This window comes from Nansenia antarctica, assembly GCF_963989245.1.
Source record: "Nansenia antarctica genome assembly, chromosome: 4".
NCBI lineage: Eukaryota > Metazoa > Chordata > Actinopteri > Argentiniformes > Microstomatidae > Nansenia > Nansenia antarctica.
Genome location: NC_137689.1, coordinates 32,260,317 through 32,279,584, shown reverse-complemented (window position 1 = coordinate 32,279,584; position 19,268 = coordinate 32,260,317). Strand labels below are relative to the sequence as shown.

The 19,268-nt window shown below is 43.4% G+C and overlaps 1 protein-coding gene across 2 annotated transcripts in view; it reads right to left on the bottom strand.

Moving 5' to 3' along the window:
* Positions 1–19,268, bottom strand: part of ttc3 (tetratricopeptide repeat domain 3) — a 60,804-nt gene that overhangs the window by 9,247 nt on the left and 32,289 nt on the right. Inside the window, exons 24-40 of one of the 2 annotated variants that reach the window (XM_080528582.1) lie at positions 17,596–17,660; positions 16,672–16,808; positions 15,433–15,756; positions 13,768–14,043; positions 13,583–13,635; positions 13,412–13,468; positions 13,227–13,303; positions 8,916–9,074; positions 7,929–8,607; positions 7,763–7,831; positions 7,195–7,344; positions 6,909–7,048; positions 6,475–6,543; positions 6,029–6,125; positions 5,031–5,134; positions 4,776–4,860; positions 653–754 (exon numbers count right to left, since the gene is read on the bottom strand). In XM_080528582.1, the coding sequence (XP_080384708.1) occupies positions 653–754; positions 4,776–4,860; positions 5,031–5,134; positions 6,029–6,125; positions 6,475–6,543; positions 6,909–7,048; positions 7,195–7,344; positions 7,763–7,831; positions 7,929–8,607; positions 8,916–9,074; positions 13,227–13,303; positions 13,412–13,468; positions 13,583–13,635; positions 13,768–14,043; positions 15,433–15,756; positions 16,672–16,808; positions 17,596–17,660 (2,643 nt within the window). The remainder of the gene's footprint in view (positions 1–652; positions 755–4,775; positions 4,861–5,030; positions 5,135–6,028; positions 6,126–6,474; positions 6,544–6,908; positions 7,049–7,194; positions 7,345–7,762; positions 7,832–7,928; positions 8,608–8,915; positions 9,075–13,226; positions 13,304–13,411; positions 13,469–13,582; positions 13,636–13,767; positions 14,044–15,432; positions 15,757–16,671; positions 16,809–17,595; positions 17,661–19,268) is intronic. The other variant, XM_080528583.1, reaches the window with a different exon arrangement.

Below are 19,268 nucleotides of genomic sequence, written 5' to 3'. Positions count from 1 at the left end.
CTAAACTTTTGTCTTTAATCTCTCTTTCTCTTGCTCCTCCCTCCTTAAATAGAGCTTTTCCCGGATCCAGGAATTGCTGGAGGGTGGGCAGGTTGTAGGGGAGGTTGGGATTTTATGTTTGGGATGTGTGGCGGAGATCACCGTTTTCTTTGGCATAAATTATTGTTATTATTTGTATTTTTGATTAAATCTAGTTTTTTAGTTATACCATAAATCTGGGAACAGAATTTCCAGAGACCTTTTTAGTAGGCCTCTGTTTTAAGGGGGGGATGTGACGATCCACACTTGGTCCTATAAGGGGCGCTATAACACCTGTTGTCCTGTCGACCTTCCAGATGGGCTCAGGTGTGGTGGATCATGCTAATTGTCCCAGGAACCTTAAAGAGTGGGTTAGATTCATGGACTCTCTCTCTTCCTTTGTCGACCAGCAGCCGTTTTTGGTTGTCGTTGCTAGTTTCTTTATCATTATTTCTATTCTACATTATTTACGTTAATAAATCTCCTATTATTGTTATCCATGTGTCGTCTCCCTTTTTGTCATATGTCAAGAGCCAGGCAAGCGTAACAGAGAGCTAGGAATGAAAGGAAAGACACGCCTATGGACAGCTAGGATGCAGATGTAGGGGACCCCAGTCATATGGGTGTGGCTTACCGGCACCGGGGGGGGCAGGGGGGCGCTGGGGATCGTCACAAGAGGCAGGGTGCACAACCTGGTCCCCCTCTTCACCTGCTCCATCTGGTCCTCGTACTGCGTCTGTGTGAGAACCAGAAACACTCAGCACACTCTTTTGACCCGCTTCACACGGAACGTGGGGGCGACCATGAAAATGTGAAGCTGATATGCCTGGCGTCTGTCTGTGTCCTCGTTCAGTGTCAACCACACAGCTGTGCTCCACGGTTGTGGCATCACCCTGGTTTACGGTTAAAGAGCAGGATTCTAAATGACATTGTTGTAGGGCTTTGACAGAGCCGGCCATCACGAATGATGGAGCACTATACTTTCTGCAACATTCATGTCAAACAGCGTGAAAACACAGGAAGCACAGTCGCAACACAATTAGGCTACTTCATAGTTTCACAAATATACGTAGAAAGGCACACTTTAGTAGGCTACATCGTACATGAAAATACATGGAACGCATCAAATACAACACTTAACACACCTAGCTCCGCTTATGGAGGGTGCAAGGAAGATCTATGAAGAAGGACATCTAGGAACAGCATCTTAATAGAATGAACTGCTCTCTCATTAGCTTGGTTCCTATGCAAAGTTTCAACTGTGGCTCAAGATAATCAGTGAAACTTTTGACTTGATGCAGTGAACATACTACAAGCTTTTCACTAAGACCACAAGCCTCTTTCACTAAGACCACAAGCCTCTTTCACTAAGACCACAAGCCTCTTTCACTAAGACCACACACCTCTTTGCCTCTTTCTCATTAAACCAACCTCACTCTGACTCTTCAACTGTCCGTAAGTACCCATGGTAGAGCTGTCAAAATATAGAGCTGTCAAAATAAAAGTAGTACCTTTCATAAAGTAGTAGTACCTTTCTAAAAGTAGTAGTACCTTTCTAAAAGTAGTAGTACCTTTTATAAAGTAGTAGTAACTTTCTAAAAGTAGTAGTACCTTTCTAAAAGTAGTAGTACCTTTCTAAAAGTAGTAGTACCTTTCATAAAGTAGTAGTACCTTTCATAAAGTAGTAGTACCTTTCATAAAGTAGTAGTACCTTTCATAAAGTAGTAGTACCTTTCATAAAGAAGTAGTACCTTTCTGAGGAGAAGCGGTCACGTGACACGTGATTATGATTGCTTCTAAATAGTATTTTTTGACAAATACATGTTTACTAAAAGTTCTGTCATCACTTTCAATAGTGTCTTCAACAGTCAGTGGCACTGGACAAACACTCAAGGCGTTTAATATATATCTCAATTTATGACGGTTTTATGACACAAAAATCTTTGCTATTTTTGAATACCGAGGTTTAGGGTTCAACCGTAAAACCACCCAACCCTCATTTATATACAGTATATCTCAAAAGTGAGTACACCCTTTAGATTTTTGCAAATATTCTGTCATATCCTTTCAGGGGATAACACTATCTTAATGAAACTTTGATATAACTTAAAGTAGTCAGTGTGCTGCTTGAATAACAGTATAGATTTATTGTCCATTGAAAATTACTCAGTACACAGCTGTTAATGTCTAAACAGCTGGCAACAAAAGTGAGTACACCCCATAGTGAACATGTCTAAATTGTGCCCAAAGTGTAAATATTTTGTGTGACCACCATTGTTATCTAGCACTGCTTTAACCCTCCTGGGCATGGAATTCACCAGAGCTGCACAGGTTGCTTCTGGAATCTTCTTCCACTCCTCCATGACGACATCACGGAGCCCACGGATGTTGGACACCTTGCACTCCTCCACCTTCCTCTTGAGGATGCCCCACATGTGCTCAATTGGGTTTAGGTCTGGAGACATACTTGGCCAGTCCATCACCTTAACCGTCAGCTTCTTCAGCAAGGCCGTTGTCATCTTGGAGGTGTGTTTAGGGTCATTATCATGTTGGAAAACTGCCCTAAAAAACGGCCCAGTTTCCAGAAGAGAGGGGATCATGCTCTGCTGCAGGATGTCACAGTACCGTATTTTCCGGACTATAAGTCGCACCCGAGTATAAGTCGCAGCAGGCCAAAAATGGGTCATGAAGAGGAAAAAACCACATATAAGTCGCACTGGACTATAAGTCGCATGGTTCAAGGGAACGGGCTTGGCGGAATCAGCGGGGAAAGAAGACCCTGTTGAGCTTGACTCTAGTCTGGCACTGTGAAGAGACATGAGAGGATTTGTAAGCCCAGGAAGGACATAATTCACGTTAAAACTTCTTCTGAAAGGTTAGAAATACTTAAATTATCGAGTGTAAAGCCAGGGCTAGCTAGCGCGTTGCTAACGAAGGTTAGCAAAATGGCGTCGCGGGAGCAAGCAAACAGGATGGAACAGCCTCTGAAAGGTAATAAATGACTTTAATATCGTGTATAACGTTCATAATAGCGTGTATAACGTTCATAATATAGTGCTTAATGTCCACATTGTCGAGTGTAACGACTATTTATCGTGTATAAGGCCATGACAAAGATAGCTTGGTGAAAAACGGAAGTAGTTAGGATGAAGGGCGGCCTACAAACAATGCAACATTGAACAGCCTCTGAAAGGTAATAAATGACTTTAATATCGTGTATAACGTTCATAATATCGTGTTTTAGGTCCATAATATCATGTTTAATGTCCACATTGTCGTGTTTAATGTCCACATTGTCGAGTATAATGGCTATTCTATCGCGTATGTGGCGCTAGCGGAAGTAGCAAAATAGCCTCGCGGGGGTAACTTAGCAACATAGAACAGTCTCTGGAAGGAATAAATTACTTTAATATCGTTTATAACGTCCATAACATTGTGTATAAGGTCCATAACATCATGTTTAATGTCCACATTGTCGTGTTTAATGTCCACATTGTCAAGTATAATGGCTATTCTATCGTGTATGAGGCGCTAGCGGAAGTTACTCCTTGGTTCATGTCAGTCAGAGATTACCGTATGTCAGTTCATGTCAGTCAGAGATTATGAATTATTGATATATAAGTCGCACCTGACTATAAGTCGCAGGACCAGCCAAAGTATGAAAAAAACCGCGACTTATAGTCCGGAAAATACGGTATATATTGGAATTCATGTGTCCCTCAATGAAATGCAGCTCCCCAGTGCCAGCAGCACTCATGCAGCCCCAGACCATGATGCTGCCACCACCATGCTTGACTGTAGGCAAAACACATTTGTCTTGGTACTCCTCACCACAGGACATGGTTCCAGTAACTCATGTTCTTGGATTCATTGTCTTCAGCAAACTGTTTGAGGGCTTTCTTATGCATCGGTTTCAGAAGAGGCTTCTGTCTGGGGCGATGGCCATACAAACCGATTTGATGCAGTGTGCGGCGTATGGTCTGGGCACTGACAGGCTGACATCCCACTTCTGCAACCTCTGCAGCAATGCTGGAAGCACTCGCACGTCTATTTTTGGAAACCAACCTCTGGATATGACGCTGAGCACGTGGACTCAACTTCTTTGGTCGACCCTGGTGAGGCCTGTTCCGAGTGGAACCTGTCCTGGAAAACCGCTGTATGATCTTAGCCACTGTGCTGCAACTCATTTTCAGGGTGTTGGCAATCTTCTTATAGCCAAGGCCATCTTTGTGAAGCGCAATAATCCTTTTTTTCAGCTGCTCAGAGAGTTCCTTGCTATGAGGTGCCATGTTGTCCAGCATTCAGAGAGAATTGTGCCCAAAACACCAAATTTAACAGCCCTGCTTATCATTTACACCTGAATACTTGTAACACTAACGAGTCACATGACACCAGGGCGGGAAAACAACATCATTGGGCACAATTAGGACATGTTCACTATGGGGTGTACTCACTTTTGTTGCCAGCTGTTTAGACATTAACAGCTATGTACTGAGTAATTTTCAAAGGACAATAAATCTATACTGTTATTCAAGCAGCACACTGACTACTTTAAGTTGTATCAAAGTTTCAGTAGGATAATGAAAGGATATAACAGAATATTTGCAAAAATCTAAAGGGTGTACTCACTTTTGAGATATACTGTATATTGAATTCTATAGTTGTGAATTATAGTTGTGAATTATAGCTGTGAATTATCCATGGAAATTTGGCCCTGATTATGGCACTTGCGTGGGTGTGTTTTCCATCCAACCCACCTCAGTTGCGGCGATTTTCTCCTCAGCCTCTTTTACACACTCTCTCCAGGAGTCTATGCCCGGCTGCAGCATTTGGGGTGGATACCTGTGGAGGAGGAGATGGAGGCCATGGTGAAATACCGTTCACCAACAACAAGTTGTTTAGGTTTTTTTCCAGTAGTTAGCGTATAAGCGTAATGATAAATAGGTTTTTTATTTTTTTTGCCACACACGTGCTGTAACAGAGTACCCTGTGGTGGTCCTGCTGCTGCCTACCTGGGGGCCACTTCTTTGAGCTTGGCCAGGATGGCCCTGGCGTCAGACTGAGACCTATAGAGGCACCGCAGGCCACGCCCACGCCGGTTCTCCAGGATGGACAGCTAGAGACAGGAAGAGAAGAGTCAGTATGAATGGACAGCTAGAGACAGGAAGAGAAGAGTCAGTATGAATGGACAGCTAGAGACAGGAAGAGAAGAGTCAGTATGAATGGACAGCTAGAGACAGGAAGAGAAGAGTCAGTATGAATGGACAGCTAGAGACAGGAAGTGTCAGTATGAATGGACAGCTAGAGACAGGAAGTGTCAGTATGAATGGACAGCTAGAGACAGGGTGTGGCTGAACTGAACCATCATACTGCCTACAGGTTAAATGTATACTAACCATACTATATACTAACCATACTATATATATTGTATACTAACCATACTACATACTGTTTAGGCCTTACTGTGTAGTGAACATGTATGCAGTGAGGGAGGTTTTCTACATACTACATCTCATACAGAGAAGTCATCATCAACTCAACCATGTTGTTCAAGCTAACCGGTTACATTTCTCTACATGCCATTCCCCTTCACCTGCTGCATTGAATTGTGGTACTAAAATCTGAATTTACTTCCTGAATACTGTGCCATAAAATCATAATACGTGGAAAGTCAAATCTAATGACATCCTGGACTGTAAGTGTACAACATGTTTGCACATTTTTGCAAAACTGGAAAAAAACTTTGTAAACATAGTGAAAGTGTCTACTAACTAGGTCAGAGTGTTATGGTGCGGTCACAGCCTGTGTATGTGTGCAGGAAGTGGGAAACAATGACGTAGTTTCAACAGAATGAGGAAGTCTGTGTGCTCTCAATCTCACAATATATTTTTACACACACACACACACACAGTCTCTTTCACTCTAGTACACTTTGGGTAACAATTCCGGTCTAGGATCAGAACAGCCAGTTCTAGTTCCACGAGTCAGTCGACGCCCCACGCCCACACACCTCTGCTGCCTGAGACCTCCTGGCTGACTTGTCACACAGGTCCCTGCATCTCTTGATCTCATCCTCCAGGCTCATCTTCTCGGTAGCTGACTGGTTACTGTAGAGATCAGTTCAGGTTTAGCATTAGAAGGAGTAGAAGCCGTACTCTAGTTCCAGATGCAGAAAGGTGTAGATTTAATATTGGCCGTAGCCTTTGTCAAGTCTTACATACAAAACAGTGCATGACAGCCATTAAATAGACAGGTAGGCTAGATTGAATAGGTAACACCTGTGAGGACACACCTGAGTAAGCAGGTTTAGCATACCAGGGCTTAGAAAACTTGTCAGTTAAGCATGAGTGTCATTTATTCCTAGTGTTCCCACAGACCCATAAACACTACCATGACACTGCACATGTTTCAGTGATATTAGCACGCATGCCATGTCAAATAGGTTCTAGGACTTGCCTTAACTCCAGGAAGGTATTCAAGTGTCTCTCATATTGCGTATTCTTCTCTCTGATACTCCTGGAGGAGCTGTTGAAGGTGAAAAACCTTTTTAGAAACGCAACCTGCACATTCATGCACATTCATTTGAATATAGTCGGCAGTATCTACCAAGGCTGTTCATGTTGACCATGTAATCACACATGTCCACTAAAACCACATAAGGCAGAGAGTGAGACAGACAGAGAGAAAGAGAGAAAGACAGACAGAGAGAAAGAGAGACAGACAGAGAGAAAGACAGACAGACAGACAGAGAGAGAAAGAGAGACAGACAGATAGACAGAGAGAAAGAGAGACAGACAGACAGAGAAAGAGAGACAGACAGAGAAAGAGAGACAGACAGACAGAGAGAAAGAGAGACAGCCAGACAGAGAAAGAGAGACAGACAGACAGACCTCTCTTGACATTCAGCCAGGTCTTTGATGTGGGTCTTTAAAGCCTTCAGAGTCTCCTGGTTGTCTTTCTTCTCCTGTTGATCTTTCTTCACCTCCTCCTCCAGCTTCTGCTGGAACAGGCCCAGCTCTTTATTGGTGATCTGGACACACACAAAAACACACCATCTGTTAATCTCAGTTGCTGGGCACAACACACAGTTGAGTTCATCCGCCCATGAGCATGACAAACAGCAGTGCGTTCCATCCCCTCTCTTTATGACAGCCAGTCTAAAGGGATTCTCCCTACCTGGATCTTATGATGGACTTCCTCCAGCTGCACTTCAAGGGCGGAGATGTCCTCCCTCCGTTTCTGCTTCATGGCGTCGTAATCCTTCTTCATTTGACGGATTTGCTCCTCGAATTCTACGTTACCCTTCTGTTTCTTGCTCAGGTCGCCCTGCAACAAAAGAATAGCGCATGTAAGTCGCATGTAAGTCACATGTAAGTCACATGTAAGTCGCATGTAAGTCGCATGTAAGTCGCATGTAAGTCACATGTAAGTCACATGTAAGAAGAGTCACACTTCCATAGCATCTGCAGTCACCAGACCAGGGTTCCACATTAACTGGTTGACCGATAGCAAGTAAAGAATTCGCCGGGTTTGTTTGCACAGCGACGACGCTGCTGGATCCTGGATCTGTGTATCGGTGTGCAGGAAGAACAACGGACGGCAGACCAGACTAGATGATCGTGGAGTGAAGATATTATTAAAGCGTACGCGCCTGTCCACCTGTCTGTCGTACACTTTAATAATATCTTCACTTAACGGGCAACCGTTAATGTCGAACCCTGCCAGACTCGATTTCAGCACTCACATTATTCCGTTCAAAAGGCTCATAAGGCTCTGTGTTCACAGCCACGTTACCCGCGGAATGGAAACACACCTACAGGAAAAACAAGACAGTTGAACAAACACTTGATTTAGAACGAGCTTTCAAACGGCAGAATAATTAAGTGAGTTGTGAGGGAGCAACTTCCCACCTGAACGGCCGCAGTCTTTTTAGATCTCTTCTGAGGCACAATAATAGTCTCCTCCCAGCCACCCTGTTCATGTGTGTCATTGTAAAGATCCATAGAAAATGTTTCAGGGCAATGGGGTTGATTGACTCTGTGAGTTCCAGAGGCACCTGCTACTCCGCTGGCAGACAAAGCAGACTGAGAGGCATAAGAGTCAAACGTATGAGGGTTTGGGAGACCGGGGCAGACTACAGACTGTTTGGGAGGATATCCTTTATGATAGCTTGTGAGCATCCCTGGGTCGTTATAGTAACCAATGTTGCTGCTCAGGTCGGGTCCGTGGGGATCATCCCCTATGAAGTCCAGATCTTCAAGTCTGTTCAAACTCCCCGTGGTCACTTCCTGGAGCGACACGGCGTGTTTCATGAGTCCGATGAGGGCGTCAGACACCACAGTGAAGCGGAGCGACTCAAGCAGGAAGTGCTTCAGGCCACCGGCCAGCTGGATCTTCTCCTGGGCGTCGGGGGGGAAGTTGTCTATCTCCCCCACCAGCAGAGGGTCCTGGGGGCCTAGGGGGCCGTACTCCTCCAGGATCTGGGCAAAGTAGCTGGAGTAGCACAGAGAGAAAGGGAAGGTTAGGACAGAGAAGAGCCAGTAGCAGAGCCAGTAGCAGAGAGAGGTTAGGACAGAGAGGGGCCAGTAGCTGGGGGAGCAGAGAAAGGGGAGGTTAGGACAGAGAGGGGCCAGTAGCAGAGAGAGAAAGGGGAGGTTAGGACAGAGAGGGGCCAGTAGCAGAGAGAGAAAGGGGAGGTTAGGACAGAGAGGGGCCAGTAGCAGAGAGACAAAGGGAAGGTTAGGACATGGAGCCAGGGGATAGAGAAGACCACCCTCCCCCCTCCCTTAAACCACATCTCATCGTGGGGCAATTTATTTTAAAAAAAAAAGAAAAGAAAAAGGACAAAAAGTACACAGCCATGTTGATACCCATAGGAAGACAACTGGTAGACTTACTCATACAAACTCTCCTTAGCTGGGTCAGGGTGGTTGTCAATGTCCAGTATCCTCTTGAACTGGCTGATGTGATTGGTCGTGTACTGGCCCTCAAATTCGGCCACTTGATCTCGGAGATGATTAGGAACACTGAACGGGTCACTGGGGTTAAGGAACATTCTGAGGAGGGAAATGCAGAAATGAGGACCACACACAGCTTTAAAACATACCATCTGCAATATTTACAGCTACATCAATAGTCACTAGGGATGGGCCGAAATATCGCATGGTTAAACGTGGTGGTCTAGTGGATAGTGAGTTGGACTTGTGATCGGAAGGTTGTGAGTTCAAATCCCGCCTGAAGCCACACCACTACTAGTGTGCCCTTGGGTAAGGCACTTAGCCCTCAGTTACTCCAGGGGGAATGTCCCTGTAATTGTAAGTCGCTTTGGATAAAAGCGTCTGCTAAATGGCAAAATTAAAAATTAAATTAAACGCACCCAACCCGAATCTGGCGAGTGGCAAGCCCATAGGCTCGTTGGTAACGTTAGTCCGCTAGTAGTCTCTCATAGCCAGACCTATCTCCACACTTCGCTTCGCACTGTGCCGCGCTGGAGAATAATAGAAGATTTTGCGCGAGTGTGCGCGCGACGCGATAGTTTTTGTCGGGTGAGATGTCTGCAGATGGAAAGTAAAAAAGTTGAAACGTTAGCAAATATAATTGCTGAGTGTTCTGACAGAGAAAGTTGGTTAACATTGGTTGTTATTATTGTGAGTAGAAAGTGTGTGACTATAATTCCATAGTGTAAATAGTGTCAAAGAACTAGCAAGCTAGCGAGCTAGCTCAGAGGTGATGAGATGAGCTAGTCTGCTTGCACACTTGCCAGCTAAAGAGCTAACTGGATTTATTATTTTACTTAAAGTAGATACAACAAGATAGTACAATCCTTCTTATTCTGCTAGAATTGGGCTTTATGGTAATACCATAATAGCATATTTACAGCACATGGACAGTGGATTGAAGCATTGGAAATGTCTGTTTTTTATAGTTGGACATACAATATACCGTATTTTCCGGACTATAAGTCGCACTCTTTCATAGTTTGGCTGGTCCTGCGACTTATAGTCAGGTGCGACTATATATATCAATATATATATAGAACTTCATACTGACAGACATGAACCAAGGAGTAAACATTACCGTCTACAGCCGACCGAGGGCGCTCTGGGCCGCTCTGGGCTTGTGACAACTATATGCTGCTCCTATACCACTGAAGAAATGAAACATTCGCTTGTTGAAGCTTAGCAAACGGTAGCTTGGTGAACTTGCTTACTGGTAACTTGCTTGTTGGACTTGCTGGCTTGTTATGTTAATTTAGCCTATTCAGCCTCCTAGGTATGTTCTTTATGCTATTGTGTTGCTGAATAACTGTTAATGTGTTACATTAACATACCTGACTTCTATTCAGCCTGTTGTTCTGTGTGCTATTGTGTAGTTGAATAAACTTGCCTTTCCAGATTAAATGGATGTTCTTGGTCTTGGATTTTGTGAAATACATTTCTAAATAAATGCGATTTATAGTCCAGTGCGACTTATATATGTTTTTTTCCTCTTCGTGACGCATTTTTTGACTGACTTATAGTCCGGAAAATACGGTAGTTTTATAGTTGGACATACAATTTCCAGGTGAGAGAGTCTGACTGCATTGCCCACAGCAATCCAATATTCAATTATAATTCTGTTATGAATTGATATGGATCAATTAATACCTCTTATTAGATTATAAATACTCTGGTTGTTATGTTTGCCTTTTGGTTGACAGCAAAAGAGGGAGAGAGGAGGATAGAGAGGGAGAAAAGGAGAGAGAGCAGGATGGTGTCGGCACACCAGAGAGAGAGACAGCAAGAACCAGGTGAGAAAGTGGACAGGTAGTCAAGACCACATAAGTAAGTAGTCTTGAGAACCGATGGTTCTCGAGCCTAATGGCCCTCCTGTTTCCGTAGCGTGAGGCGGCTTAATGGCCATGCCACGGTCCATGCCACCCCCCCAAGGCAGCAAACCTAGGGGAAACACTGATCTTGTTTTATTTATGATATCGTATCATGACTATCGTATCGTGAGGTGCATCGTATCGTGAGTTGAGTGTATCGTCCAATCCCTAATATCGCCCCCTTCAATTGAATGACTGGAGTTGAACCCATTGATCCGTGAAACTGTAGAGCAGAACTTCTAAATGAAACTGTAGAGCAGAACTTATAAACTGTAGAGCAGAACTTATAAACTGTAGAGCAGAACTTATAAATGAAACTGTAGAGCAGAACTTATAAACTGTAGAGCAGAACTTATAAACTGTAGAGCAGAACTTCTAAATGAAACTGTAGAGCAGAACTTACAACTGCCTCATCCCATCATAACCCCAGATAAATGTTTAATACCGTACATCTTTGTAAACAATATATTAGCTTCACAACATAGTTAAACATATCATTTTGATTCATCGGACTGTCACTGCCGGTATCCACAGCACCATCTAGCCTACGTTCAGCACAAGTCACATGAAATCGGACTTTTTAAAATCCGACCTGGGTTGTGTTCAGAGGTGGTATTATATCGGATACATATCTGATATTTAGCAACGCGTCCGCCGTCTGAACTGCCAAGTCGCTTTTAATGCGACTTTTACGTCACTCTAGCAGGGTTGCCAGATGGGATTGACAATTTACAGCCTAACCAGTCTATAACCGATAAATCCAGTAGCCCATTCGGCGGTAACCCGCCCCATCTGGCAACCCTGCACTCTAGACGCAATTGCTCATATCTTGCTCATATCTTTGCCGGCTTCCGCTGCACAAAAACTTGAAAATGAATCTGGTTGTAACGTTATCATGCTATCATGATATGACATGATATATCATATTATATATCATAAATCTAGATATACTTGCAGACAGTATACAGAGTAGACCTGTATCCTACAAAGACACTTAGATTTAGATTTAGTCATCTACAAATTAATTAGGCCCCTATACTTTCTTTTATAAAAAATGTTGTTTCTTTTTATTTTACTACTCGATCTTTTCAGTTTGTAAAGTGTCTGAGTGTCTAGAAAAGCGCTATATAAGTCTAATGTATTATTATTATTATTATTATTATTGTAAACAGTGCCCTGTCCTTCTGCACATGCGGGTCTGTTCAGGGCCGTGGAATGTTCACACGGGAGTCAATGTAGGCCTAGGCCAAATATAGGTCACATTTTAAAAGTAATGTGAACTGCCAAACAAAAAAATCGGATCTGTGTAAAAAAATCGGAATTGAGCATCAAGACCTGCAGTGTGAACGAAGCCCTAGACATCTGAGAGATGTTCTATTACTCCAACCCCGTTCCTCAGCTTCATAACCAACTAACTGCTGTCTGCAGGTTTAAAACCAACGACTGTACTGATGGTGTTGTACTGACGGTGTTGTACTGACGGTGTTGTACTGACGATGTTGTACTGACGGTGTTGTACTGACAGTGTTGTACTGACGGTGTTGTACTGACGGTGGTGTACTGATGGTGGTGTACTGATGGTGTACTGATGGTGGTGTACTGATGGTGGTGTACTGATGGTGGTGTACTGATGGTGGTGTACTGATGGTGGTGTACTGATGATGTTGTACTGATGGTGGTGTACTGATGATGTTGTACTGATGTTGCACTGATGGTGGTGTACTGATTAGGGATGGGACGATTATCGTTTTTATCGTTAATCGCAATACAGGGGTGCAAACTGGCGATGGTCCAAAAAGGTGACACTTTTTTTTTGCCCGTAGATGGTTAGCTCTATCATTAACAGTGGTCTAACAATGATGCGCGTGTAAGTAGCGATGGCCCTGACCTTAACACCCTCATAATTAATGTAAGCAACCTGTTCTCAAAATAATTATGCGGGTTCCTGCAGGTTTCAACAAGTTACATTTAAGACCTTTATAAGACCACTTTTAATAGATTTTAAGACCTATTGAGCAAGTATTGGTATTAGACTCACATTCGTTGATTATTTTCATTAGCAATGCTGGGTGATCTGTTCTGTTGCATATAGAACAATGATAATGTAAGTTAGCCTACTCTATCAATTTCTTGATTCATTTCCATTGCTTCTCAACACATTAGATAGCATAACATGGTGGTGTACTGATGGTGGTGTACTGATGGTGGTGTACTGATGGTGGTGTACTGATGGTGTTGTACTGGTGGTGGTGTACTGATGGTGTTGTACTGATGGTGGTGTACTGATGGTGGTGTACTGATGGTGGTGTACTGATGGTGTTGTACTGATTCTTCAACTTACAAAGAGTCATCAAAATAATCCTCCTCGTCTTCGTCTCTTGGTGCTCCACCTCTCACTCCTGATATGTGAATAACAGCCTGAGGACAACAACAGATAAAACAGACCATTTGAGTGATGTTTAACTGCAAGCACACAGACGGGTCCAAACACAATACTAAGACTAGTATCAAGACCATCATGCTCACCTTCGGGTCTTTCTGTTTCTTTTTGCGATGTCTGTTCCTAGTCTTAATAGGGGGTTTCTGAAATGAGATTAGTGTGAAGATTGCTAAAAAGGTTCATTCGTTTTTTGGGCCGTGGCTGGATTGTAAATCTTCAAAACAATTATATTTTATTGACACTTTGTCTTTACTTACATTTAGATTTTCACTGTCTTTCTCAGTCTTTTTAATGACTAAACAAAGGCCGTCTGAAAGAGGTGGAGAACAGAGAACAGGGGAGTTACAGGAAGCAGAACCATCCCATACCCAGCCTGGGCTCAAACATCACCCTTGTAAAAAAAAATAAAAAAAACACAGTGTAGTCCAATCTGAACGCTTACCCATCATTTCAAAATACTCATCCAGCACAGCGTGGCAGGTGGCATACTGCTCTTTATGCTCCTCCAGAGTCCAGATAAACAGCCTCATCTCCTGAGGTGGTGCCTGCTTTAGGTATTCTGTTACAGTCAATCCCACACGGCTGAAAAACTTAGGCATGGTCCCAAACTTCTCTATAAGCATGTCCTGCAGCGGGGGGAAGGTGAGTAAGGGGGCGAGGTCCAGCTCCTCCAGGTGCTCGGCGTAGCGGTCGATGAACTGTCCCGCTGCATTCAGCCCTGTGGAGAACAGCAGGGAGGAGTGGAGAAAGTGGGGAGGAGGGGGGGAAATGATGAGCAAGATGCTAGCTGGAGTTGTCAGTAAAAACCCATTTAAGTCAACTATATTCAACTCACGCAGACGCTAATCACCAGAGGTGGGGGACTCGAGTCACATGACTTGACTTGAGTCGGACTCGAGTCGCAAATTTGAGGACTCGAGACTTGCTTGACTAACATTGATAAAAGACTCGACTTGACTTTGACTTGGTATTCATGACTTAAGACTTGACTTAGACTTGAGATACATGACTCGAAAGGACTCAAAATGTAATTTTAGCAATTATATTTAGCAATTCTAGATATTGAGAAGTTAGAATGTTTTGTTTTGAAACGCGATTGAGTGACTTCTAGTGCAATGAGCGTAACCTGTTACCTGGCAACCCAATGGACAGCTGTCATGGCAGCGGGACAATGATTATTTTGTCGACAACGGTAATAACAAGTGAGCAGCGTTATGAAAAGTCTGCAGCTCAGAAATCTGTGACACGACCACCACCACAACATCCAACTTCATCTGTCACTAGAAAACCCATAAAGAAAGGTAGCTAATTGAAGGTGTCTTTTTAGCTAACTTATTGGCTGGTTACGTTTAAGCTGTTTTGTCTGTGTTCAAGGTGGCAATAGTTATAGCAGTACCTGCATCAAGAACGTGGTGATAATGCGACCCTCTCGCTCACAAGTGACAAAGTACTATCAAATAAATGTTTTTGCAACTGCAGAGCATTGGAAGTAGCATGTCCAATAAAAGTTACAGTTCATGCTTGTCCCATAAAAGTTACAAGCAGTTCATGCTTGACAAAAGTCATTATACTTGAATAATTTGAATAACTTTTCATGGTTTGATGTACCCTAATGTTTAGTAATGTCGGTATTTAGTGGCATACTAAAACCATTATACTAGAATAGTTTCATGTAATCTTTAGTAATGTCAGTAAGATGTACATTTTAGGCAATATGTATATTTGTATATACTTGTTTTTAGTTTATACACTATTCTTGTTGTTCATTTAGGAGGCGTGTTATTGATTGCCACAAAATGTCAACATTTTTTGTTAATGTTTAAAATAAAACTAAACCTTTCATGACCACTGTCTATTAGGCTAACTGATTTAAATGTAGAAACTGGGGTAGATCATCAGAATCATATCAATCAATATGAATTGACTTGTGACTTGCACATGTATGACTTACTCCCACCTCTGCTAATCACATCCTGGGAAAAGACTACCACTCTATTTCAACCAGTTGTAGTTTATAAAAATGTAAAAAGAAAGAAAGAAAAGGTTTTCCTGCTGTTCTGAGGTAAAACAATGAGAGGTCCTGGTTATCAGAGACATGTGAGCTGACCTGCCGTGTCCAACTGGTGGGCCCAGTCACAGAGCCCAGGGCTGCTGTCCAGGGAGCTGCTGAGGGAGTGGATGAAGACCCGCGCCCACACCCGGTTCCTCCTCTCCAGCAGCAGCTCCATCACCTCCCACAGCGTCTCTGGCTGCCTGCCCTCCCACAGCAGCAGGGCCAGCGGGTTCCCCTTGATGCGGTCCAGGTCCATCCAGGGCTGCAGGGTCTTCATCAGGGTAGAGATGTTGTGGCTCTCGTCTCTGAAGAGCTCCTTGTTCTCGCTGATCTGGAGCAGGACACGGTCCCCGTAAATCAGCCACGTAGGTGATGACGCTGGAAGAGAGAGTAACTATTAACACTAGAAGGGCTGTGAGGGGTCACTGTGACCCCTGTGAGTAAAAAAATTATTATATCTTTGCACTCGATCAAATTTCAGAACGACTATAGAAGAATTACCTTTCCTAGATATGTGCGTTCTACCATCTAGTATCCTTACATTTTCTAAACCTAGCTAGTATAAAGCTATTTTGCAGTATTTGTGCTAGTATTGGCCGCCATCTTTTTTTTCCAAGGCTGCAATGCTCTTCAATATCAGCAGAGGACGCAGGGGGACACTAAGAAGTGAACGAGATGTGTTTGTTACAAATATCAATCTTATTCACTGAATCTAATTCAACATATTATTATATATTTCAGTGAATAAGATTGATATTTGTAGCATAATGTTTTTATATATATATATGGCGGCGCTAAGAGTAGTGAAATAGGCACGGCTCCTTAAGTGTTAGAGGAGGAATGTTTGCACAGTATATAAGGGGTGTCAGGTGTCGAGTTTGGAATGCAACAGGGACAAGAATGCATCATGCATCAAGTATCCACGTCGTGTGGCCTGGGGTGTCTGTCTGTTTCTGTCTGTGTCTGTCTGTGTCTGTCTGTGTCTGTCTGTGTCTGTCTGTGTCTGTCTGTGTCTGTCTGTGTCTGTCTGTGTCTGTCTGTGTCTGTCTGTGTCTGTCTGTGTCTGTCTGTGTCTGTGTCTGTGTCTGTGTCTGTCTGTGTCTGTCTCTCTGGAGGAAGTACTGTTGAAGAATAATACATTATCTAATACAAGATCTGTCTGTCTGTCTAGAGGAAGTACTGTTGGAGAATAATCCATGTAATAGTTAGTACCTGTAGACTCCATGTAAGAGTTAGTACCTGTAGACTCCATGTAAGAGTTAGTACCTGTAGACTCCATGTAAGAGTTAGTACCTGTAGACTCCATGGCATCCTTCTTGTCCTTCACCAAAGCAGTTCGATCTTTCTCCTCTTGTTTTTCCAGAGATGCATCTTGCCGATGTTGCTTACGCCTAAGCCTACGATCCGCTTTGGATTTCAACTTCTTGAGACTGGGGGGCAAAAAGAAAAACAATCCCAGATTAAGAACAGAAAAATACAGAACCATTCAATTCAAGTGATTAGTGCTTCAGTTAAGGTCACTGGATAGGTCCAGTACAGTAGGTGTGTGTAATACTGGATAGGTACAGTACAGTAGGTGTGTGTAATACTGGATAGGTACCGTACAGTAGGTGTGTGTAATACTGGATAGGTCCAGTACAGTAGGTGTGTCTAATACTGGATAGGTCCAGTACAGTAGGTGTGTGTAATACTGGATAGGTCCAGTACAGTAGGTGTGTGTAATACTGGATAGGTCCAGTACAGTAGGTGTGTGTAATACTGGATAGGTCCAGTACAGTAGGTGTGTGTAATACTGGATAGGTACAGTACAGTAGGTGTGTGTAATACTGGATAGGTCCAGTACAGTAGGTGTGTGTAATACTGGATAGGTACAGTACAGTAGGTGTGTCTAATACTGGATAGGTCCAGTACAGTAGGTGTGTGTAATACTGGATAGGTCCAGTACAGTAGGTGTGTGTAATACTGGATAGGTCCAGTATAGTAGGTGTGTGTAATACTGGATAGGTCCAGTATAGTAGGTGTGTGTAATACTGGATAGGTCCAGTACAGTAGGTGTGTGTAATACTGGATAGGTCCAGTACAGTAGGTGTGTGTAATACTGGATAGGTACAGTACAGTAGGTGTGTGTAATACTGGATATGTACAGTACAGTAGGTGTGTAATACGATGTATACCAGTGATATTGGGTAATAAGCAGAGCAAAGTGATTCAACTCACCTTGTACATTCCTGATTTACTCTCAACTTCACAGTACCCATGGGTTTTATGACAGGTGATTCAAACTAAGAGAGAAGGAATAACACATAATTATTTATGATCATTATTATTATTATTATTATTATTATTAAGTGTGCTTGCAGTAGCAAGCAGCACTTATTGTTATTAAGTGTGCTTGCAGTAGCAAGCAGCACTTATTGTTATTGTACATATAACTTATTATTATAGCAAAATTTGCCCCGGCTTCTCGTCCCACAGTTTTGGCACTAGGTAGACATGAGGTGTCAAAACATGCGGCTCGTTCCAACTCGTGTTGCTATTGTCCGGTGGAAGGTTACAGCATACGATTTACCCACAATGCCCCGTTAAGCGGCCAAAAAAGTCCATAGACAATGAATTTGGCAATATTGAAAACGCCACAGCTCGGCCTCTGGGTGACGTAAAGACACGCGGGTTTCGCCGGGGGGGCAGGGTGGTAGAGAGAGTGGACCAGCAAACAGACGCGCACGCACGCACGCGCACACACACACACCCCACAACTTGGCCTCTGGGTGAGCTAGAGAAACACGGTCTTCGCCGGGGGGTGCAGGGGAGTGGCCCAGGTGCAGGGGGGGGTGGGGGGCCCAGATGCCGCTGACCTGCCCCCTACTGGCTGTGAGGGGCAAGCACACTTCACAATTTCCACAGGAATTGGCCCTGTCTGGTTATTAAGTGTGCTTGCAGTAGCAAGCAGCACTTATTGTTCTTGCACATATATTTTATTATTAATAATATTATTATTATAGCTAAATTTGCCCCGGCTTCTCGTCCCACAGTTTTGGCACTAGGTAGACATGAGGTGTCAAAACGTGCGGCTCGTTCCAACTCGCGTTGCTATTGTCCGGCGGAAGGTTACGGCATACGGTTTACCCACAATGCACACACACACACATACACACACTCACACACACACGCACACAGACACAGACTTTTTGTGGAGAGAAATCGCCATTGAAATTCAATGGCGGATCTTTGAGAACAGAGTGAGCAGAAAACGTTTTTGAACTTTGTGTACGCATTTTGCAAACTGCTCCCACGGCTACAATTGTATGTCTATATTCAAAAATGTTACATGGAAACGTAGAACAACTCTTACTGTCACTCAAAATATCAACATATAAGCCCAAACATTAATAGTTTTTACGTTTCAGCTGTTTGTTTCAGAGCTAGCCAAAGACAAGCAGAGGTCAGGCTAGAGTGAGTTGCTATGACAACGAATTTGCCACTAGGGCTGGGACGACGCGTCGACGTAATCGACTACGTCAATACGTCAACTTGCGTAATGTGCGTTGGTGCGTCGCAAATAAACAACATGGCTGCGACCAGTTACGAGCGACGTGTCATTGATTTTCAACAACGCTTAACTCGCGCTTTTATTTTGAAGACGCGAAAACGAAACCGGAAGTCTATAATATCAGAATGTGCCTCTTGTTGTCTTTCAGAGTCAGAGAACAGATACCAAACTGCCGGCATGTTTGCTGTAATTATATTACTTGGCAGTAGGCAGTCATCACTCAATAATCGTCTCATTTACAGAACAGCATGGTTTGCTTGCACTGTTTGATCGCGTCATAAAAAATTAACGTCTCACATTGGCGAACATTCACACGGATTACGGAATGGCCGAACTCCGA